Below are 23869 nucleotides of genomic sequence, written 5' to 3'. Positions count from 1 at the left end.
GACTCCTTTCTTCCTGCTGGGTTCTGGGGCGGGGAGGCGTTCGGGTCCTGCTGGGCCAGGGCTTTTATCTTACCCTCTTCATGTGATCTTGAGTTCTTGCAGATGTAGATGTATCCTAGCTGTTGTACTGTATCCACTGGTGTCTCTTTTAGGAATAGTTGTATTTATTGTATTTTCATAAATATATATGTTTTTGGGAGGAGATTTCCACTGAACTACTGATGCCGCCATCTTGGCTCTGCCCCTGCCTCAGTGTCTTTTTGAGTCTACTGCTATTTTGTTCATTTTGTTTTGTTTTTAGATTCCACAAATAAGTGAAATCATATGGTATTTTTCTTTCTCTCCCTGGCTTCACTTAATGTAATACACTCTAGGTCCATTCATGTTGTCTCAAATGGCAGGATTCCTTTCTTTTTTATGGCTGAATAATATTCCATTGAGTATATGTACCACATCTTCTCTATGCTTTCATCTATTGATGGACACTTTTGTTGCTTCCATATCTTGGCTATTGTAAATAATGCAGCAGTGAACAAAGGGGTGCATCTATCTTTTTAAATCAGGGATTTGGTTTTCTTTGGGTAAATTCCTACAAGTAGAATTACTGGGTTGTTTGGTATTTCTATTTTAGTTTTTTATAGGTTTCCTTTCCTAATTTTTTCTGTTGTATTTGTTGGGAAAACTGGTTATTTTGTATTATAGAATTTCCTACATTCTGGATTTTACTGATTACATTCACATGGTGTAGTTTAGTATTTCCTGTAGCTTTTAATTAGATCTAGAGACTTGATCAGATTACTTGGGGTTGGGAGGGGTGGGGTGGCAGGAAGTTCTTTGTGGTGTATACTTTAATTTGGAGGTAAATACTGCCCAGATCTCTCATTTTTATGTCTCTCTCTCTCTCTTTTCAATCATTGCTTATAGAGCCTTTAATTTTTAGGAGTTTATAAAATAGTAATATTGTGTCATTTTTCTTCATAACTAGCTGTATTATTTGCTTTTATAACTCCTCTTCATAAAGGACACAACATGAAGGTTTTTTGAAACTTTCTGAAGGTTTCTAAAAACAACTCTAGTTACATCCAAAAATGCAATTGATTTTCATTTGGCTATTGTACTACTGGAACTATAATACAAAGAAAATCACAGTCTTTGTTGGTAGCTGTAAAGTTAACCCCTTTTCCTGCCCAATTACCAGACCTTGCAATACATAAGGCAGATATATGTACTTCTCTGTGCCAGAGTCTAAAATGTCAAAGAAAATGTCCAGAAATGTACTATGTAACCTTATAATACATTTATCAATGTTTACAGAGCTATCAGAGGTTTTAATTAAATTACATTTTGGAATAATTAGAATTTTATTGTCTGTTACAGAAAAACAAAGAATATGTGAGCATTGCTAGTGGAGGATTTATGGGTAAGGTTTTAATTTAATAATATCTTTGCCTGCACTTTTCAGAGGAAATTACCATCAGAGCTGATCTGGAGTGACCAATTAATTATTATACTCTCTCTTCATTTAGTATTTTTAGGAGAGGCAAGGCCAACAACACATACAGATAGCAGGCAAACATAACAGGCATTGAAATGAGTGAATATATTTAATGGAGAATTATATGAATTGAAGTGTTTAATTAGCTTGTATTTGTAAAAAAAATATGTGTGAAAAATTGTCCACATGATTTGACTCTATGGAGAAGTAGGTGGGACTAGAAAAAAGAGTAGGACTATTTTTCATGACAGACCCTTTGTTGTACTGTTTGCTTTTCGTTTATTTTCATGTTCTTTTGAGCTACTCTAAGGTATTAAAAACATTTGGCTGGATAGAATAAAACAAATAAGCCGATGTTTTCAAATGTACAGACTAATATCTGGTAATCTAGGATAGTAAAATTGACAAAATCTTTGCAGGCAAATATTCAAGAATTTATGAATGATTAAGTTAAGATTATAAAAGAGCCTGAATTTTTTTTTTTTACAAATGATGTTATTTAAGGGTTCAAACTTGCAACTAATATAAATAAATAAGCCCTAGAGTACTAATGCACAGTTCAGTGAATGTAGGCAATATTGTATTATAATCATGAAACTTGTAAAGAGACTAGATTTACCCACCACAAAAAAGACATGGTAATTATGAGAGGTGATAAAGGTCTAATACTACAATCGAAATCATATAAAATATATAAATGTATCAAGTCAGCATGTATCCCTTAAATTTATTCAATGTTATATGTAAAATGTATTTCAATTAAGAAATAGTCTGTCTTACATTAGGAAAAGAGTTACAAAAATACAGAACTGTAAATACTGGGGAAAAAATAATAATAAAATAAAATTAATATTTGTTGAAGGTAATAGAATCTTGAATTTAAATCATGGGAGTCTTATAAAGATTAAGTTCTGACTTAATACAATTTTCTTATTTTATTACTTAAAATTTTTGCTAAATTAGGATCTATTTCCTCTTGGTCTTTGTTGATACTAGCAAAGATTATGATTAGTTTCTGTGTATCATGGCCTGATAGCTAAAACTCTTTGAGTCTTATACCCAGACCTCTACAAAAGGGATTATTTTAATAAGTGGTGCTAAGCAAGCAGTAGCCTTAGGCTGAATGTTATGTATAGGAATTCTGTCAATATGATATTGTTCTTGGTTATTAAGCTTGCTCTCAAGAGTGAAAAGTACCCTTTTATATATAGTCCAGGCTTAGAAATTAGTTTTTATTAAGGTATCATTGATATACATTCTTATGAAGATTTCACATGAAAAACATTGTGGTTATTACATTCACCCATATTATCAAGTTCCCCCCACAACCCATTGAAGTCACTGACCATCAGTGTAATAAGATGCCACAGAGTCACTACTTGTCTTCTCTGTGCTACACTGTCTTCCCTCTGAACCCCCCCACACCATGTGTACCGATCATAATACCCCTCAATCCCCTTCTCCCTCCCTCCCTCTGTACCCACCTTCCCCCACCTCTCCCCTTTGGTAACCACTTAGTCCCTTCTTGGAGTCTGTGAGTCTGCTGCTATTTTGTTCCTTCAGTTTGGCTTCATTGTTATACTCCACAAATGAGGGAAATCATTTGGTACTTGTCTTTCACCACCTGGCTTATTTCACCAAGTGTAATATCCTCCAGCTCCATCCATGTTGTTGCAAATGGTAGGATTTGTTTTCTTCTTATGGCTGAATAGTATTCCATTGTGTATATTTATCACATCTTCTTTGTCCATTCATCTACTGATGGACACTTAGGTTGCTTCCATATCTTGGCAATTGTAAATAGTCAGGCTTAGAAACTTTTATGAATTATTTCTTTTCAAAGCATAACATCGCTTTCCATAGCAGTTAATGCCAAAGACTGCTTCTTTATTATGGGAAAGATTAATTGATGTCTCCTTATGATAAAACAAAAGCCAGCATAGGTTTTCCATTAATCCTTTATGTCATTAAAATGTTTCTGAGATTATCTATTAATACTTGAAAGATGACCATTCAAAGAGGAAAACATCAAGCCTATATATACAATTATTGTCACTCTTAGGGTCAATTAAAAAAAGTTCTGTGTGTACAGCTGGCTTTAGAGGGAAGGACAGTAAGAAGAGGAGAGCTTTCTGTAGCCTGGACTAACCCTTTGCAGAGGTACAAATAAATACCTGTGATTCTGTCCTTGGATCCTTTTTCATTTCAGCTGTGACATGTTTATTATGTTTCTCTATGAAGTCTATGAGTCTTTCTAAAGGGGGCTGATATGACAAGTGTCTTTTTTTCCCCTTCTTGTTTTCCCTAAGCACTGCAGCAGCACTTGGCAGACATTAATGTGGATGGACCAGAAAACGGATATGGCCATTGGATTGCTAGTACCTCAGGCTCAAGGAGCAGTATCAATTCTGCTGTTGATGTAAGTGTATGTGTAGAATATGTCATCAAATTTGGAAAAATACCCAGAAAGGGTGATTGATTACTAAACCCCCACCATGGGTCAAAATATTTCAAGCTCATAGACAATGAGGGAGTCATTATTGCCAAGTTTAATACTGATGGAGCAGGCCATCAGTAATGATGGAGCAGGTCATCATTATTACTAGCTAAACTAGCCAGGAATTCTGGAGATCCACCTGCTGAATTTATTAGCTTTTTTCCTATCCAGCTGCACTTTGGTACTACATAGTGACAGTTTTCTGCTCCAGCTTAAATAGTGGAGAAAATTCTGAGTACTATGACTAGCTGGGACTCTCAAGTAATCTGGTTCTAGGAATCTTCCAGTTAGTTTGGGCCGGAAGAATACTGAGGCTCATGTTCACATCTTCTGCATGCCAGGTTTGTACCACTCCCCACCACAAACTTACATGATTAGAACTTCAGTCCACCCATATTTGAGAATGGGTCAGGCAGAGGAAGACAGGAACCAATTGCCAATTCCAATACAGGCATACCTTGTTTTATTGTGCTTTGATTTATTACACTTTGCAGATAACTGCATTTTTTTGCAAATGGAAGGTTTGTGGCAACTCTGTATCAAGTCCATTTTTCCAACATCATTTGCTCACTTCAGATTGTGTCACATCTAGTAATTCTTAGAATATTTCAGACTTTTTCACTGTTATATTTGTCATGGTGATCTGTGATCAGTGATTATGACTTGCTGAAAGCTCAGATGATGGTTAGCATTTTCTAGCAATAAAGTATTCTTAAATTAAGGTATATACATTGTTTTTTAGACAATGCCATTGCACACTTCATGGATTACAGTATATGATAAACAAAACTTTTACATGCACTGGGAAACCAAAAAAATTCACTTGACTCACTTTATTGTAGAGGTTGTAACTGAACCTACATTCTTTCTGAGGTATGCCTCTATATTTGATTTTTAGTTATTGAGATGTACATTTTTATAGGGTTTTGCTATAGTGGGTAAATCTAATTTTTGGTTCTACTTTGGAAATATTTGAGCAATAAGTCTTTTGTGCTTTTTAAAATATTTCATGTTGAGTAGATGTCATTAAATCATTTCCTCACAAGTTATAGTCCTTATCTACCTAATGATCATTCTTTAAAACAAAAATAGAAGGAAAACCTGGAGTTTACAAGGTCATAGTTACTAGCTTGGGTTTACTGGTCTGACTGGATTTTCAGGTTTTATCTCTACAACTTAATTTATGATCTTCAGCAAGATCTTTTCAGCTTGGGTTTCTCTGTCTGTGCAGTAGAGATGATAGTAACAGAACCTTCTCATAGGATGATGTGAGGATTAAATGTACAAGTGAATATATAGTATAATACTTGTCACATACTTAATAGTAGTTATTAAAAAATTGTAATTCATTAGATGATTGAGGCTTATCTTCAGGCATGTAAGTTAAAGCAAATTATTTTCAAATTATCAGCAAATAAGGCTTATTTGATTATGTTTGCAACTTGATCAGAGCTCTAGGTATCTAAGCTTTCTGTGTGAGATCATTTATGCAATAAACATTTGCTGTTTTCATTTTGAATAAGTAGTATTCCATTGCATGGATGTATTACAAATTATTCAGTTAGTCCCCTATTGTTGAATATTTACATTGCTTCCAGTCATTTTCTATTATAAACACCACTGCAGTTAGTTTTTAACTTTTTATTAAGGTGTTATTGATATACTTTCTTATGAAGGTTTCACATGAAAAAACAATGTGGTTACTACATTTACCCATATTATCAAGTCCCCACCCATACCCCAATGCAGTCACTGTCCATCAGTGTAGTAAGATGCCACAGATTCACTGTTTGCCTTCTCTGTGCTACACTCTTTTCCCCGTGACCCCCCACACCACGTGTACTAAACATAATACCCCTCAATCCCCTTCTCCCTCCCTACACACCTGCCATCCCATACCTCTACCCTTTGGTAACCACCCTTGGAGTCTGTGAGTCTGCTGCTATTTTGTTCCTTCAGTTTTCCTTCGTTGTTATACTCCACAAATGAGGGAAATCATTTGGCACTTTTCTTTCTCCACCTGGCTTATTTCACTGAGCATAATATCCTCCAGCTCCATCTGTATTGTTGCAAATGGTAGGATTTGTTTCTTTTGCAGTTAATTTTTGTAGTAATATGTTTGCATATGCCATGATTATACTAGAAGTGGAATAACTTGATCAAGAGATTCTTAGAATCCTGCATTATCAAAAAGCCCTCCAAAAACATTATTCTAATTTATATTCATTCCTACACACAGCATTGGATAGTCTTGCTGCTAAAGTTTTTATCTTCAGGTTTTAAAAAAATGATTGAGGCTATTAAGGAAACTCTTAAAGATGTGTTACATTGAAAAATTTCAGAGAATTTCCATATGCGGTTTAATTTGGATTTGAAATTAGACATGGAAATAGAAACATGATTTTTTGTTATTTAATAACTTATCTCTAAAATAAAAATAATACATGTTCACTATAGAATCATATGTACGTATGAAATGTATAAAGAAAAATCTCCTGTAACCCTCTCAGAGATAACTGTTGTTCATATTTTAAAATACTTTCTTCAAATAATTTTTAATGCATGCATTTTTAATACTTTATTTAAAATAGTGATCAGAGTGTACATGTAGTTTTCTTATTCACTGCACATATGAGTATTTTCTAGTATTAAAATTTTTTTTAAGACTTGTATTTTGTTTATTTAATGTCTGTATAATTTCCATCAAATCATGCCTAAATGCTACGGCACTTTCTGATTATTTCCTTACCATAAATTCTAAAGAGGAATTAATGGATAGAAGGCATAATACTTTAAAACTTATGACATCTAGCACCAGCTTGTCCTCTAAAGTATATTAGAGCGATCCCATGAAACAGTGTAAGAACGATACTCACACCTGATGAAGATGTGAAGAAAAGAGAACCTTCATATACTGCTGGTGGGAATGTAAATTGGCCCAGCCACTATGGAAAGCAATTTGGAGGTTTCTCAGAAAATGAAAAATAAAAATACCTTACAACGCATCATTTCTACTTCTGGGAATTTACCCAGATAAAACAAAATCACCAGTTTGAAAAGATAGATGCACCTTTTGTTTTTTACAGCATTCTTTCCAATAGCCAAGATAAGCAACCTAAGTTTTCATTGATAGATGAATGGATGAAGAAGGTGTACATATATACAATGGAGTATTACTTGGCTGTAAAAAAAGAATGAAATCTTGCCATTTGCAAAACATGGATAGAGCTAGATAATATAATGCTTAGTGAAATAAGAGACAGAGAAGGACAGATACCATATGATTTCACTTATATGTGGAATCTAAAACACAAAACAAATGAACAAACAATATATAGACTGATACACACAGAGATGGACTATTGGTTGCCATGAGGGAGGGAGAGGAATGGGTGAAATAGGTGAAGGAGATAGAGAGGTACAAACTCAAATTATAAAATGAATTAGTCACAGGGATGGAAGTACAACATAGGAAATATAGCCAATAATACTGTAATCCCTTTGTATGGTGACAGATGGTAACTACACTTACTGTGGTAAGCATTAAGTAATGTATATACTTGTGGAATCACTATGTTGTACATCTGAAACCATTATAATATCATATATCAACTATATTTCAATGAAAAAAGGGATTATGTTCACATCTATTACATTAGGTACCTAAAAGGATATCTTCCCTTGAGAAATTGTCAAGGCGTAATCACTTTCTCAGGTGTGTTGGGAGTTAGAACTTTAACATACGAATTTGTGTGTGTTGGGAGGGTGGGACACAATTTAGTCCATAATATCTAGGTAACTTTTAGCAGCAGATACTCAGTCCATAATATCTAGGTAACCTCTGCTAATTATTTGGAGAGCAGTTAATTCATGATTAAGTTGTTATTTTTTTTTTCAGGGTGAATCTTCTAATGGCTCAAATGATAGAGGAATGAAATCACTAGTAAATAAAATGACTGTTGCTTTGAAGACAAAATCTGTTAATGTCAGGGAAAAAGTTATTAGTTTTATTGAGAATACATCAACTCCTGTGGACCGGTGAGTTGCTTATACAGTATGCATTTTATTTTGAGTAATTAAAACTAAAGAAAACTGTCTTGCAGTAAATGTTAGTTAAAGTGAATATATTCCAGATAAGGACCATACAGTTTTTAATTAGATTCCAGTTTTTATTGTAATTGCAGAGATGTCCCTTATTGCCATATAATTTGACTACAAAGATTCCTCTGTTTTACTTCACAGAATAAGACACAAATAGTGACTCTGCCTCTTCTTGCCTTTCATTAAAAGAAATTTTGAAATGTCATTTATATGTATCACACTTCAATAGTAGTTTCTTCCCATATGGGAACCATCTACTAAATGCAGTAGTGCTGCTCCAGTATTTTAAAACCTAGAATATATAGTCATGCTAAATAAAGCAGAAACTCATTTTCTTGTTTTCAGGGTTTAGATCCTTATAGAATTTCATTCACAGAATATAAGCAAACCCATGAATTACCAATGAAGGACATGGGTAACAAATGATAAGCAAGTTTTAAGAATGTCTATTCAATTGTTTCTTACTGTGATTATGAGTGCATAGTATGTTCTTTTCTCCATATAGTAGTTTAATTGATCTTTCTTGTTCTAGAAGTCAAAGCTACCCTAGTAATTTCATCATGAAATTTGTTTCTAAGAAATTAAATATGTTACAGTATTTAATTTCACTCTCATATCTTACTTGCAGTATCCTGGGAAAATTGAAATATTTGACTTCAAGAACTGAATGCCAGGAATTTAATATTTGTCACTTTATTAGGTATATTACATGTGCAGATAAGAGTATACTTTTCCAGATTTTTAAATACCGAAGGAGAGAATAGGTTATTCTCACTAATCCAGGAAGTTGTACCTTGTCTAAAATGGTCAACTGATAAATAATATTAAAGTGTTTGATCAAGTCTGAAAGATTTTTTTCTCACTAAGATTGTCTGCTCTCAAAAGCCCAGTCTTAGTGCATTCTGAATTAGGCTACTATTATTGCTACATTTATTTTAAAATGTATTCATTTTATTTTAAAATGAACAAATGATAAGTTGAAGAATCTGTCTTTGTTAAAGAATCACTTGAAACCGGCTTCATTTTTCTTTGTACTTGGGATGACTGAAGTATTTTCTTTATAATGTACACTCTGAGTTAGAAAAACTGATTATTCTATATTTTTGCTTTAAAGCTGTTGCATTTTTTAATAATAATTTTGTCCTCTGCCTCAATTTGCTATAGAATGTCTTTCAATCTTCCTTGGCCAGACAGAACATGTACAGAGCGGTAAGCCAATGAATAGAGGAGCTTTATTGGACCATCTTTTTCCTTTAGCATGCCTCATGCTATTATCACTTTCTGTTGTCTTGGCTAAAATTTCATGCAGCTATTTCAAATACTAAACTTTTCTCATTCTGCTTTTCAGAGTGTGATGTTGTTTGATCTCTTTTTGTTTTTGTTTTTCACTTGATCATTTTAATTTTTCCTCTTGCATGCATCTTTTCATCTCCCATTCCTCAGACAAAAATCAAGTATATTAAAATTCAAGAACTTCATAAAACCTACAGTCTTATTCTGAGACAGAGGAAGGTGAAACAAAGAAAATATGTAGACTCGGAGTTAGAGTTGGCTTTGGAGATCATTATACTTCTGTTTTCTGCCGTAACAATAGAGATAATTGCAGCACCTGAAAACAGGTGCAGTTTATGGTTCAAATTTTTTGTTAATTCATGTACATTATGTATAATATTTTTTAATTTTTCTTGATAGGGTGTATGTATTTAGTCTGGTGAGCTAACATATAAATCAATTCCAAAGAACCACAGTTCTAGAGTTGTACCTTTTCTTTGAAAGAAATGAAGTCATGGTGGCCATGCCGATGTGTAATCCATCTCTTCTCTGTCCCAAATTAGATGGGTACTTTTCATTAGATTCCATAAGTTTAAAGTTTCAACATCTACTGGTTTTTCGATTAAGATGAGCAAAAAACTTTACTGACTTAATATTTCTATATGACTTTACAGTTTTTACACACAGAATTTTTCTGTAATTTAAATTAAAATATTAATATAGCAATATCTATTTATGAACATTTTGAAAGAAATTCTAGTCATACTCTGAGTGTAAGTTAAGCTTTGGGATAATGGAGCTGACTTTTTCTCAGGTCATTTCAATATTTTCAGTAACTTAGAAGGAGCATTTTTAAAAACAAATAGTTCACTCTCAATTTGCTGAGAAACATTTTTGCTTACTATGTTCCTGCACAATGCCAGTTATAGGGCTTCTATTATAAACTGTTTTAAAGGAAATAGCTTCTTTTAAAAATATAATCTATTTGTGAATCATCTTTCTACTTTCTCTTGTTAAAGGACCATTGAATTAGTCTAATTTTTAACTCCCAGGTTTTCTCCCAAATTCACATTTAAATTATTTTCTCTGGTCCACAGGTAGATATATGTATTTTGAAAATAGAATGTTGTGAAAAGCTAGAGTGAATTGGATTTCTTTCTGAGATCAGTAGAATAAGTTAAAATCTGGTCAAACTGTTTTGTAGGTGTTTCTATTACTTTGGCTAAAAAAAAGTATAGATATATACTGCTTTTTAAAAAGAGTTCAGCCTTTGAATTTAATTCATTTCTAGCCGATTTTTTAAGAAATATCTCAGTAATCTTTAGCAGCCTTACAGAAACTGTACTGTATTATAAATCTAGATCAGTATGGATAGCTTGATTTTTTTTGGACTGTTACTTTATTCACACATGCATTCTGGTTCAAGCATTTACTATAAACATTATCTTTGTTACTTCTATGTTATAGTAGTTTAATTATACTTTAAACCAGGAGAGAACCAGTAGTTTAATCTCATATGATTTTACAATTTAGATGGCACTAAAATATTTTTAGATAAAGTTATCTTTGTCTTTATAAGAAAGCTGGATTTCTTTGTAAGAAAGCTGAATCTGAGTTGCATAGATGTTCGAATTGTTTCTTTCATTTTCTGTTCCTAATGAGCAAGGTTTGATGATTTACAGGATAATTACACATTAGATATGTTTTAACATAGAAGCAAATAATTTTATGGTTTTAACTTCATCAAACTGTAACCTATGTATTGACTAATCTAACTCATAATTTCCAAAGATTGACTTGTTATATACTCAGCTCTCACTGGTTTTCTATTGAGTAATGTTTTGGGAGAAGTAAAGATTTAAGCCTATTTCAACAAAGTTAGGTCATGTTAAGATATTTATTGATGATACATATTAAGAAATTATTTAAAATACAGATTTGATCTCTGTCTTTTGGAAAAACTGAATTCTAAGACTAAGTAAAGATGTATAACTTGATTTTTTTGTGTCAGACTATCTCTCAATATGTAACAAAGAAAAAAAAAGCCACAGTTTTTCTTCATTGCAAATAATCTTAATTGAACCTTACCTTACAAATAATGCAGTGCTTTTCCCCAGAAACATGTAGTAGTATTTTGTTGAAATGCTTTAATTTTACGTTTTCATTTGAGATTATGTGAAAAATAATGAGGTATATACATTTTCATATTAAAAAGAGAAGGGTCTTACTGCACAGCTAATCAAGTTTGTGTTTATATGTTGTTCATGCTTTTGTCACTTGAAAAACAATGGCAGATTAATTTTCATGGTGTATTTACATTTATGTAAAAGAATTAGCACTTAGTTTCTATTAAAAATAACAGTAATTAAAGATGGGAGAAAAAATTTTAAGAACTATTGCTTGCACCCATGAGAAGGCTTATGGTAGTGGAACTTGAATATTCGGTTCCATAATCTGTTTTGGCTTAACAAATGTGTGTGGCACTTGCTTTTTATGCTAGGCATTGGTTTAAGAGCTTTACAAAATAGTAGCTGGTTAAATTCTCACAATAACCACGAAGGATAGATGTTGTTATCCTATTTTACAAATAAGGGATCAGATGCACAAAGAAGTGAAATAACTTCCCTGAAACTATACAGATCTAAGCATTGGTTTTAATATGAATATTAAAATTGTTTAAAATTTAGTTTTTACAGATTTGAAAGCATTTAACCTACGAAGACCTTTTGCTACTTTTGCTAACCTAATTTCCTTATCTTGTTTCAATTTCCTTAACAAAGCTATCCTAAAACTGGTGAAACAGGGGTTGAGGAGACACAAGAACATTTTCATTTTGTTAGAATATTCTAACGACACTTTGAGAATATCTTGGATAAACTTCTTAAGTGATGATTCAAAATTCTTTGATATAGGCACGTGAGCAGCAGTGACAGAGTGGGCAAGCCTTACCGTGGTGTAAAGCCTGTTTTCAGCATTGGGGATGAAGAAGAATACGACACAGGTGTAGTAGTACATTATCTATGTAGACTTTCCTCAGGTACCAGGAGTGATTATAAAGATCATGCTGGGACTAACCGAGTAACTTCTTTTAAAAAGGACACAAAGAGACTGTGTAGAGGAGATTGGAGAGTCTATGGTTTTTCTATTGAGTTTGGTTTTAAACATCGTACAATATGCCTATTAAATATCCAAGCAGAAATGCTAACTAAGTAGGCAATTGATATATGAGTCTTTGAGAGAAGTCTAAGCTAGTGATAATGGGGAATTACCAGTGTATAAAAAGTATTTAAATCCATAGGATTGGATTTAAATCCCTTAGGATCACCCACCTAGGAGATTGAGAGTTGTGAGATTAAAGGCCAGAGAATTCCAAAATTAAGACATTTGAAAAAAGGCTTTGAAAATTTAAGGCAATATCCTAATGGGCCACAAGATGGGGATAATTAGCCAGGAAAATTGTCATCCTCTGTGGTTGTCTGTCTTTTAATACTATTAAAAAATAATTCATTTCTTTAGTTCCAAATCCAACTTCCCAGATTACCCTAGTCAAGTAATGATAATTAATATGCTTATTAAGTCTGTAAAAAATGAAATAGTATATAAATATACAAAATAAGAAAAAAACCTCCTAAATTTCACCTTGCTTTTTTCCACTTAGTATATTCATACATTTTATGTATTTCCCATCTCAGCCCATATACCTCCTCAATTGTCTATCATATAAATGTACTGTAATCTATTTAATCATTTCTTTTCCCAATTGACACTCGTAGTTTTTTTCTGTTTCAAATGGAATGGATATTTTCATACATATTGCAGGTATATCCAGAGAGTAAATTATAAGGGATTACATTTGACATTTTAATAGATATTACGAAGTCACCCTCCCAAATTTGCATTGAGGTAAATGCAATTTTCTGTGTGCTATTTCTAATTTATTTCCTTCCTCCCTCTGCCCTCCCCATTGCCATCTTCCTGTAATATATCAGTCTCTATCTCTCCTTGAATATTTCAGCTACTTAGCAAAGGAGGTAGGCATAGAGATGAATAAATTTTAATGGTGAATTCATACACACACACACATATATTTACACTGGAAAACTGCACAATAATTTTAAAAAACTAGAGCTATGTGTATCAACATGGGTAAGCTTTACAGTGTTGGAGTTGGATAACAATTGCAGAATACAATTGAACAGTCTACTATTTCTGTAAATTTTACTTAAAATGCAAAACACTACTGTATATTATTTAGGGATATTCATATATGATTAAAGTAAACATGTATATGGAATTGGTAACACCAAATTCAGATAGTCAACTATTTCTTAGTGGAAAAGAAAGAGGAATGTGGTTGGGGAGAGATATATGAAGGCTTTACTTTTTTATGTAGGCTGGAAGTATATAGATACATAAGATTTCCTTTTTTTATTATGTCTCTATATTTTGAAGTATTTCTTAAAAAGCAAAGAGAATAATATAATTATTAACCTTAGAGACTGTAATTCCCCTTTCTTAAATTACAAGAACAAAATAATTAGAATGTCTTATATTTCTCTCACACATACTTAAAAAAAATACTAAATAGATTTTTACTTATTGATCCCAGGATGGATTTTTTGTTATTTTCCTTAAAAATCAGAAACCAACAAGAGAAAAGAATTGTCATCTTTGTCCTCAAGATGGGTATTTCTTACTGGACAATTGAGCCATCTCTCTACAGATAGTCATAGATGAGAGTTATGTAATATAAATTAAAAAGTTCAAATTACTCCATTTCTTAAGTGTATTTTCAGTATTTTCACCTGATTTTCTTACCATGTTGAGTGATGTTTTCTAATAATATTTCTTTGTTAGTAAAAGTAGCATAAGGAAATACAGTAGCAGAATTAGAATTTTTTTTCAGGCTGTTAAGAAATGTGTAAATTTTAAAGTTGGTAATACTCACTTTTAACACTTTAAATTCTTTACAGATGAAATTGACAGTTCGTCAATGTCAGACGATGATAGAAAAGAGGTTGTAAACATTCAGACTTGGATAAACAAGCCAGATGTCAAGCATCATTTTCCTTGTAAAGAAGTGAAAGAAAGTGGACACATGTTTCCTAGGTACTTTTTAAAAAGGCTTCTTGAGAAGTAAAATAAAATTTAGAGATGTTAATATATATATATATATATGTTAATATATATGTTAATATATATGTTAGAGATGTTAATATATATAATATAAAAGTGAACTCCAGAAGAAATTTTACTTATTCAAGTACAGTAAGATATTTCCCTCTGTCAACTTGCAGTAATTGCCTTGACCTTTAAAAATATTTCTCATGTCATTTGTTTATTTTGAAAATTTTAAACAGAAAAGTTGGAGAAAAAGTATATTGAACATTTTGGTAAGCCTTAGATTCACCAGCTTTTCACTTCTTTTCACACTACCCCATCTCTCTATTTATGTGTGTATATATACATTTACACATACACTCACTTTCTTTTTGTCAGACCATTCAGAAGCTTACAGACATGACACTTTAACCTAAATGCTTCCCCATAAATCTCCCAAGAATATGAGTATTCTCCTACACAACTTCAATAGCATTATCACATTTTAAAAAACATTAAAAATGAACATTGTTCAACATAAATGACCACACTCAAATGTTTTTTCAGCATGCCCCTAAAATGTATTTTACAGTCTTTATCTTTCTCTGTCTGATCCAGATCCAGTCATGGTTCACAAATTGCCTTTGTTATCTCTCTCTATAGCCTCACCCTGTGTGCAGCAGTATTACACCCCTCACCACCACTGCCCCCCTTCATTGTGAATGCGTGTTTTGAGTGTAGGCCTATTATTCTGCCAGGTATCCTACATTGTGGACTTCTTTGATACTTGTGACTTAAAATGTATGAGTATTACCACATAATAAAAGTGAGCTGAGACACAAGGGGTGGTGGTAATAATTCTGTGCGCATTTGCCTTCAGGATCCAGTTACAGGGTATTATAAAATATGTCAGTCAGCCAACTCTTGCTTAATGGTCTTTGATATTAATTATATACTATGGTATGTTGAATGAGAATGGTTTATTAATGTAGACATACAGACAATACTGTTCAAAGTCTGAAAGGTAGTATAGTTCATATGCCATATAGAGTAGATTCTAAAAATCTATTAATGATTTCTAATTATACATTTTATTTCATAAAATAAAAACTTTCCTCTTAAACATTATAGAATTATTTGTCAATAAAACATTAATTTTGCAAAATACGATTTTCCTTTAGTTAAAGCAAAATTAAGAGCTTTTATTAGGTAGCTTGTTTATAGAAAATCCTTTTGCTATATTTTTTAATTCCAAAGTAATTTCATCTGGAGTTGAACATTTTTTATAACTGGGGCTGTTTACGTAAGTTCTTTTGAATAACATTTCTTTAAAATTGTTTTTTAATGCTTTTTCTTCTTTCAAGTTACCTGTTGGTTACTGCAACACATATGTACTGTTTAAGGGAGATTCTTTCACGGAAAGGACTGGCTTACATACAATCTCGACAAGCACTAAATTCTGTGGTTAAAATTACTTCCAAAAAAAAACATCCTGAGCTGATTACCTTCAAGTATGGAAACAGCAGCACTTCAGGAATAGAAATCTTGGCAATCGAAAGGTAAGATTTTTCTTAGGATAAGGTGATTTGAACTATTGAATTAGTTCAATAACAGTTGTTTCTCTGTTTGGGGGGATGAATGGTAGAACAGGGTAATTGAACCACTTTTATATGTATCCTTTGCTCTCTTTCTTCTTCCAAATCCTTAGACATATGTGCTTAGCCATTAGCACATGGGTGCAGTGCCATAGCTAATTTTATAAACTTTTTGACAGCAGCTTTAAAAATAATTGACATTAGTGCCACACTAAATGTTGGTTTGCAGTCAAATGAGAAGCTTGTCTCAGAATGTAAGCCAGTGTTTTTTTCCTTCATCAAAAAATTTTTGTTTTGAAAGTGTCAGTAAACTAAGCAGTGTGCTGAGTGATGTAATTAATTTACAATTTGATATAAGCTCCTCTTTATCTCATTGAGGACCATTAATAAAGAGTTTGTGGACTGGCCCAAGGGCCATAGATCACAGTGATCTAAAAACTAAACCATCTTTAATGTGATAGATAAAATTGTGAAGGCCAGAGGGGTTGAATGACTTCCAGAGTTTCATACCTAGCTTGTGATTGAACCAAATATAGCCTTCCCGACTAATGATCTACAGTTCTTCCACTGTACAAAAAAATCACCTTGCTTTTTACATCCAGATTTTCTTTCTTTCAAGATGTACTTTTGAAAATATGTTGAGATATGTTATGGGGAATATGTAGGAAGGCATCTATGCTGGCTTTGTAGATTAGGGAAAGCTTCCCATTGGAAGTGGCATCTAAGCTGAGTCCTTAAGGGAAAGCACTATATTAATACGTATATATTTTTCCCTCATAGGTACTTGATTCCAAATGCAGGAGATGCTACCAAAGCCATAAAACAACAGATCATGAAAGTTTTGGATGCTTTGGAAAGTTAATACAAAAGGAAATTATTTCACAAGAAATTAAGGCAACCAAGAAAAACATGAACGTATTTTCCTGACTGAATACTAACCGGATAATTTTCATTACTCATGGGGGTGCTTGAATAGCAGGTCTAAGAAATTGTAAATTATTATAATCAATCTCTGGAAAGTTAAATTTTTTAAAATTTTCTTTTGCATTTTCAGTTTTGTAAAATGATTTATAAAGGTCAGTTATTAAAATGAGTTTGAAGTAACTGACCCTGTGCCCTTTTCAACTAAGGGTGCAAAATGCAGTTCTGTTTTGAAGAGCTGTTTTAAGGGAACATGCATCACTTTCAGATTTAAAAACAACCCACCCACATATAGATCTGCAATGTCTTCAATGAAAATTAGAAAGAGAATTAATTGAAAAGACCCCTTTCATCACTACCTTTAGTTTTACCCACTGAATATCAGAAACTAAAAAATACTACATAGATTAATAATTAGCTTGCTGTTTCTGTTCTTAAAAAGAGTAAAATCTTTTTAATGTGCTGGATGAAGATTCCAGCCAACTCAGAAATGCAGTTCCACTAGTAAAATGTTGAAACATTAGTTTCTAAATCATCTTTACACCTTCAGCTAATAATTGGAATAGAGTACTTCAGATACTAAACTTTATCTTAATGGTTTCTAAGGAGCAGTTAAAAGCAATGTATTAAGTAGGTAGATGTGTTAAGATTAAAATTAATATTTTGGGGACAGAATTATATATGAAAAAATAGCATTGGTCTTTGTTGCAAGTTGAATATATGATTTGGGGTATATCAGAACAGGTGTTGAGCTCACATTGTTTAGTGCCCAGTGATATTATGGTCGGTGACTGCACTAATACTCACTTAAATAAAAGCCAAATAATCAGAGAGATGTACAAACTACAGTTGTTTTTATCATCACTTTATGAACTTTATTTCTCTTCTTTGGTTTTGTCTTTTACTAAAGTCCCAGTAGTTTGAAACTATGTTTATTTTCAATATGACAAAACTGAAAAGTGATCTGCTTTTTTTTTTTTTTTACAGCTTCCTCAGTTTAACTTATTGAGGTCTACATTAGATATATTTGGTGAGAGAAACCCAGGAACACAGTCTGGGCCATGCAATTATTTCTTATAAAATCTGTTTGGGAAGTAGCAAATCCTCACAGTCTGCTATGTCCTAAAATGTAATGGATTATCACTAAGGGGTTGATAAGAGAAATATTTATATGTACCCTGTTTACAGACAGTTACTTTAACTTACGTAATGCAAATCAAGTGAGTAAAAGGCAACATAGTTCAAGATATTTATTCTAATACCTAAATAAAGCATTTACTTGAGTGGTTAAAGACATTTGCATGAAATTGCACCTGATGCAATAGTTGGTATTTATGACTCTCCCCACAACTGTTGTATTGCATTTTTTCCTTTTTTTGGCACTTCCTTTAGAAATGTCCTGAAGCCTCATTTTTTTTTGCCTATTTCAGCCATGGGACTTTTTTCATAATATTAATGTGAAATTGTGTTACTGTTTATAAATTACAATTGTAAATAAATGAGTACAGTTTGCTCAAAGCTTTGTTCTTAATGACAATGTTTTTCTCTCTCTTTCACCCTTCTGCCCCATTTGTAAATATCTATAGATACCACAAAGTTAGAAAATTAAGGGCTAGCTTTTCAATGGAATTTAAATTCTAGATTTCAGGTTTGAACGTTAGATTTCTATTTGCTTATCTGGATAGAGAGGGGGAAAGAAGTGGTTTAAAGTTTTTAAATTAAATATTAAATTCAACATGTAATAAATTACTATCTTGAATTACTTCCTTGAACTTCAGTTTCCTTATCTGAAATTACACCACATTATTAGTCACGAATATTGAGGATGAAAATGCATTTTATTAGGGACTTACGTATCTCATCCTCCCTTCACCGGCCCACAGAACTAGAATTCACTGTCCACCTCTCACAGACTCCCAAGGATTGTAGAGTTTTCAACACTGTAAGATTGGTATTATTTTCTGTATTTTCAAGATGAGAAATCCAGGGCTCAAAGAAATTGAGTGAGTGAAAATGGAAAGTATCTACATTTTCTCTCCTCACTCCCCAGGAATTGTAATTGCTTATTAAGGTATAAAATTAATTCTCCATATAGATTTGATGCCACTTGCCTACCATCAATAAAACATGTTTTCTAGTAGGGATGATAAATTTGTACTGATAAATACTCAACCATTTTTGCCACTGGTACATTCCACACAGGACCTTTAACTCCTTAGTGTGATATTCTAACATGGTAGATTAACCAGCCAGATTGACAGTTCTATTTAAAAATGACAGTTTGACCTGAGGGGAAACCCAAGTACACAGGTTGAATGTGTTATAAAAGTAATACCCCAGCTTTGCCATTAACATCTTGAATTTTTTTAAATTACATTTTTATTGAAATGTGATCCACATACCATAAGGATCACCTTTTTTAAAGAGCACAGTTCAGTGGTTTTTAGTATATTCACAGGTTGTGCTACCATTACCACTATAGAATTCCAGAATATTTCATCACTCCAAAAAGAAACCCCATACTAACAGCAGTCATTCTCCTTACCCACCCTCCTCTAGCCCTTGGCAACCACTAATTTTCTGTCTCTATGAATTTGCCTGTTCTGGACATTTCATGATAAAAGTAATCATAAAGTCTGGCTTCTTTCACTTAGCATAATGTTTTCAAGCTTATTGCATGTAACATGTATCTGAACTTTATTCCTCTTTTTTCAGCTGAATAATATTCCATAGTATGGATATATCACATTTTATTTATCCATTAAGTAGTTGATGGACATTTGGGTTGCTTCCACTTTTTGGGTATTATGAATAACACTGCTTTGAAATTAATGTACAAAAATAAAGTTTTTGTGTTGACAAGTTTTCAGTTCTCTTGGGTATTTACCTAGGAGTGGAATTACTCTGTCATGTGTTAATTCTGCATTTAACTTTTCAAGGAACTTCCAAACTATTTTCCAGATGGGCTTTATAATTTTACATTCACACTGGCAATGTATGAGTGCTCTAATTTCTCTACTTCCTCACCAACACTTACTATTATTTTTTTTTATTACAGGTATTCTAGGATGCGAAGTGGTATCTCATTCTGGTTTTCATTTGAATTTCCCTAATGACTAATGGTGTTGAGTATCTTTTCATGTGTTTATTGGCCATTTGTATATATTTTTTGGGGAACTGTTGATTCAGATTCCTTGCCTACTTTTTTAAGTTGAGTTATTTGTCTTTTTATTGCTGAGTTGTAGGAGTTTTTTTTATGTATTCTGGATACAAATTTCTTATCAGATACATGATTTGCTAACATTTTCTCCCATTCTGTGGGTTGTCTTTTCACGTTCTTGATGGTGCCCTTTGAACCATAAAAGTTTATAATTTTGGTGATGTTCAGCTTATTTGTTTCTTTTATCACTTAGTACTTTTAATATAGCTAAGGAATCCGTTATTTAATTGAAGATAATGAAGGTTTATTCCTATGTTTTCTTCTAAGAGTTTTATAGTTTTAATTTTTAAAATTAGATCACTGATCCATTTTGAGTTTATTTTTGTATATAATATGAGGGTAGGGGTTCAACATCATTCTTTTCATGTGGATATCCAGTTGTCCTAGCATTATCTGTTAAAAAGATTTTTTTCCACTTTGAACAGTCTGGCACCCATGTTGAAAACAAGTGAACCATAACTTTGAGGTTCTATTTCTGTACTCTCATTTCTATCCCATTGTCTATAAATCTTTTCTTATGCCAGGACCACACTGTCTTGACTACTGTAGCTTTGTAGTAACTTTTGAAATTGGGAAGTGTGAGGCCTCCAGCTATGATCTTTTTCAAGAGATTTTGATAGGGATTGCCATCTTAACAACACCAACACTGCCTTCTAGTCTATGAACATAGGATGTCTTTCCATTTCTAAGTCTTTTAAAATTTCTTTCAATGTTATAGTGTTTCAGTGTACAAGTCTTGCACTTTTTTTATTAAGTACATTCCTAAGTATTCCTTTTGATGCTATTATAAATGGAACTGTTTTCTTGATTTCATTTTCAGATTGTTCATTGCAAATGTAGAGAATATAATTACTGTATAAGATTTTGTATTCTCCAACCTTGGTGAATTTTTTAATTAGTTCTAACAGTTTTTTTGTGTGTGGATTCACTAGGATTTTCTACAGTCAGAATCCTATAATCTATGAACAGAGTTTTACCTCTTTCTCTCCAATCTGGGTACCTTTATTTCATTTTCTTACATAATGGCCCTAAGCTAAAACTTCAAGTACACTGTTAAATAGAAGTGGCAAGAGCAGACATCCTTGTCCTGATCTTAGGGGGAAAGCATCTAGAATTTAACCATTAAGTGTGAATATATTAGCTCCGAGTTTTCCATAGATGGCCTTTATTAGGCTGAGGAAGTTCTATTTCTAGTTTATTGAGTATTTTAGCTCAGGCTGCCATAACAGAATACCATAGACTGGGGGGCTTAAACAACAAAAAATGTATTTTCCCACAGTTCTAGAGGCTGGAAGTCCAAGATAAGGGTGCCAGCCTGGTCAGGGTCTGGTGAGAGCTCTCTTCCTGGATTGCAGATGGCCACCTTTGCACTGTGACTCACATAGCCTGCCTTTTGTTCTCCTGCAGAGCTTGCTCATGCATGACTGCTTGTTCCTGTGTGCTTTCTCCCCCTCCCTCTCTCCCTCCCTCTTCCCCACTTATATGAGTGTTAATCCCATCGTGATTCACTCTATTCTCATGATTCAGTCTAATTACCTCCCAAAGGCTTCATTTCCAAATATCATCACATTAGTGGTTAGGGCTACAACAAATTTTAAGGGCGAACAACATTGTCCAAAACAAAAATGTTCATTTTTATCATGAATGGTGTTAGATTTTGTAAAAAGATGTTTTGTTATTTGTATTTGTAGAGATGGTCACATGGTGTTTTCCTGTATTAATAAGCTTTATTAGATTGATTGGTTTTTATATATTAAACCAACCTTCTATTACTAGGGATAAATCCCAGTTGGTCATGGTGTGCAGTCCTTTTTGTGTGTTGCTAGATTCTTTTGCTATTATTTTATTGAGGATTTTTGCCTTTTTGTTCATAAGGGATATTGATCTGTAGTTTTCTTGTGATGTCTTTGGCTTTGGTGTCAGGGTAATACAGGTCTTACAGAATGAGTTGGGAATTGTTCCCTCCTCTTATGTATTTTGGAAGAGTTTGTAAATGTGTTAATTCATGATACAAAAACTTAAATTACTTTGTAGGCTAGAAGGAAACTTCATTAACCTGATAAAGGTTGTCCATTGAAAACCTATAGCTCACATCCGACTTAATGATTAAATACTGAATACTTTCCCATAAAGATTGGTAACATTTAATGATGTCTACTTTCACTATTTACTCCTTAACATTGCCCTAGAAGTCCTAGCCAGTGCAATAAGGCAAGGAAAAGAAATTAGAGATCGGAAAGGAAGAAATAAAATTGTCCCTATTCACAGATAATGTTACTGTCTGAATCATTTTAGTAAGATTACAAGGTAAATGTTCAACATACAAAAGCTTTTAAGATATCTGTATACTAGCAGTGAACAATTGGAAATGAAAAGCTTTTTTAAAAATACCATTTACAGTAGTTCAAAACAAAATAGCTATGTATGTATAAACCTAACAAAACATGCAGGATCTCTATACTGCAAACTACAAAATGCTTGTGGAAGAAATCAAAAGACCTAATAAATGGAGAACCTACCATGTTCATGGATTGGAATATAATATAGGGTCCAAGTTCTCCCCAGATGAACTATAGGTGTAATTCCAATTAAAATCCCAGCAAGATTTTTTGTTAATGTAGGCAAGTTGATTCTAAAATTCACATGGGAAGAAAAAGGAACTAGAATAGCCAAAGCAATTTTGAAAAGTTAGAACAAAGAGGACTCACTACCCAATTTTATGACTTACTATAAAGCTACAGTAATTAATACAGGTACGGGTAAAAAGGATAGGTACATAAATCAACACAATATATATAGTTCAGAAGTAAACCCATATAAATAATGGGTTTTTTTCTGACAGGTTCAAAAGTGGTAAAATTGAGGAAGGATTGTCTTTTCAACATATGGAACAAGTGGATATCCACATACAAAAAAATAAGCCTCAGCCTGTACCTCATACCTTATATAAAAAATTAACTCAAAATGGATCATATAGCTAAATGTAAAATTTACACCTAATTACCCTAGTAGATGAAGATGGAGAATTTTATGACCTTGAGTTCTTAGATAAAATATGAAAAGTATAATCCATAAAAAAATTTTTTTAAATCTTATCAAAATCAAAACATTTTGCTCTGCCAAAGACACTTTTCACAGAATGGAAAGACTAGCTACCTACTGGGAAAAAATACTTGGAAAGCATATCCAACAAAGGATTCATATTGAGGATATATAAAGACTTCAGAGTTCAACAGTAAGAAACAACCCAATTAGACACCAATATAATATTGACAATGTATATCAACTACAATTCAATTTTTAAAAAGCCCCATTAAAAAATGGGCAAAAGATTTGAACACAAACACATCAAAAAAGATATATGAATGACAAATAGCCCATAAAATGATAATCAACCTCATTAACCACTAGGGAAAGGCAAATCAAAACCACAATGATGCCACTGAATACCTAGTTTGGGTGGCTAACATTGAAAACAAAAGCTGACAACACCAAGTGCTGCTGAAGATGTGGAACAGCTACAACATTTATACATTACTTATGAGAATGCAAAATAGTACAGCCACTTTAGACAAGTTTCTTATACAGTCAAACATACATTAACTAATAACCCAGCAATCCCACTCCTAGGTATTTACCCTAAAGACATTAGAACATGTTCACACAGA

General features: G+C 32.7%; 1 protein-coding gene across 5 annotated transcripts in view; it reads left to right on the top strand.

The window, feature by feature from the left end:
* TBC1D23 (TBC1 domain family member 23) overlaps positions 1–18499 on the top strand; it is a 58853-nt gene extending 40354 nt beyond the window's left edge. For 3 of the 5 annotated variants that reach the window (XM_017675123.3, XM_073231764.1, XM_073231765.1), the window contains 8 exons: positions 1378–1420; positions 3805–3914; positions 7891–8030; positions 9258–9302; positions 12278–12366; positions 14339–14474; positions 15830–16024; positions 16841–18499. In XM_017675123.3, coding sequence (XP_017530612.1) covers positions 1378–1420; positions 3805–3914; positions 7891–8030; positions 9258–9302; positions 12278–12366; positions 14339–14474; positions 15830–16024; positions 16841–16922 — 840 coding nt within the window. In that variant the 3' untranslated portion in view covers positions 16923–18499. The remainder of the gene's footprint in view (positions 1–1377; positions 1421–3804; positions 3915–7890; positions 8031–9257; positions 9303–12277; positions 12367–14338; positions 14475–15829; positions 16025–16840) is intronic. The other 2 variants (XM_073231766.1, XM_073231763.1) reach the window with 2 other exon arrangements.
* Positions 18500–23869: the final 5370 nt, after the last annotated feature.

This window comes from Manis javanica, chromosome 3 (genome assembly GCF_040802235.1).
Source record: "Manis javanica isolate MJ-LG chromosome 3, MJ_LKY, whole genome shotgun sequence".
NCBI classification, from domain to species: domain Eukaryota; kingdom Metazoa; phylum Chordata; class Mammalia; order Pholidota; family Manidae; genus Manis; species Manis javanica.
Note: the sequence above shows the minus strand (reverse complement) of the source record. Positions and strands in the feature narration are given on the sequence as shown.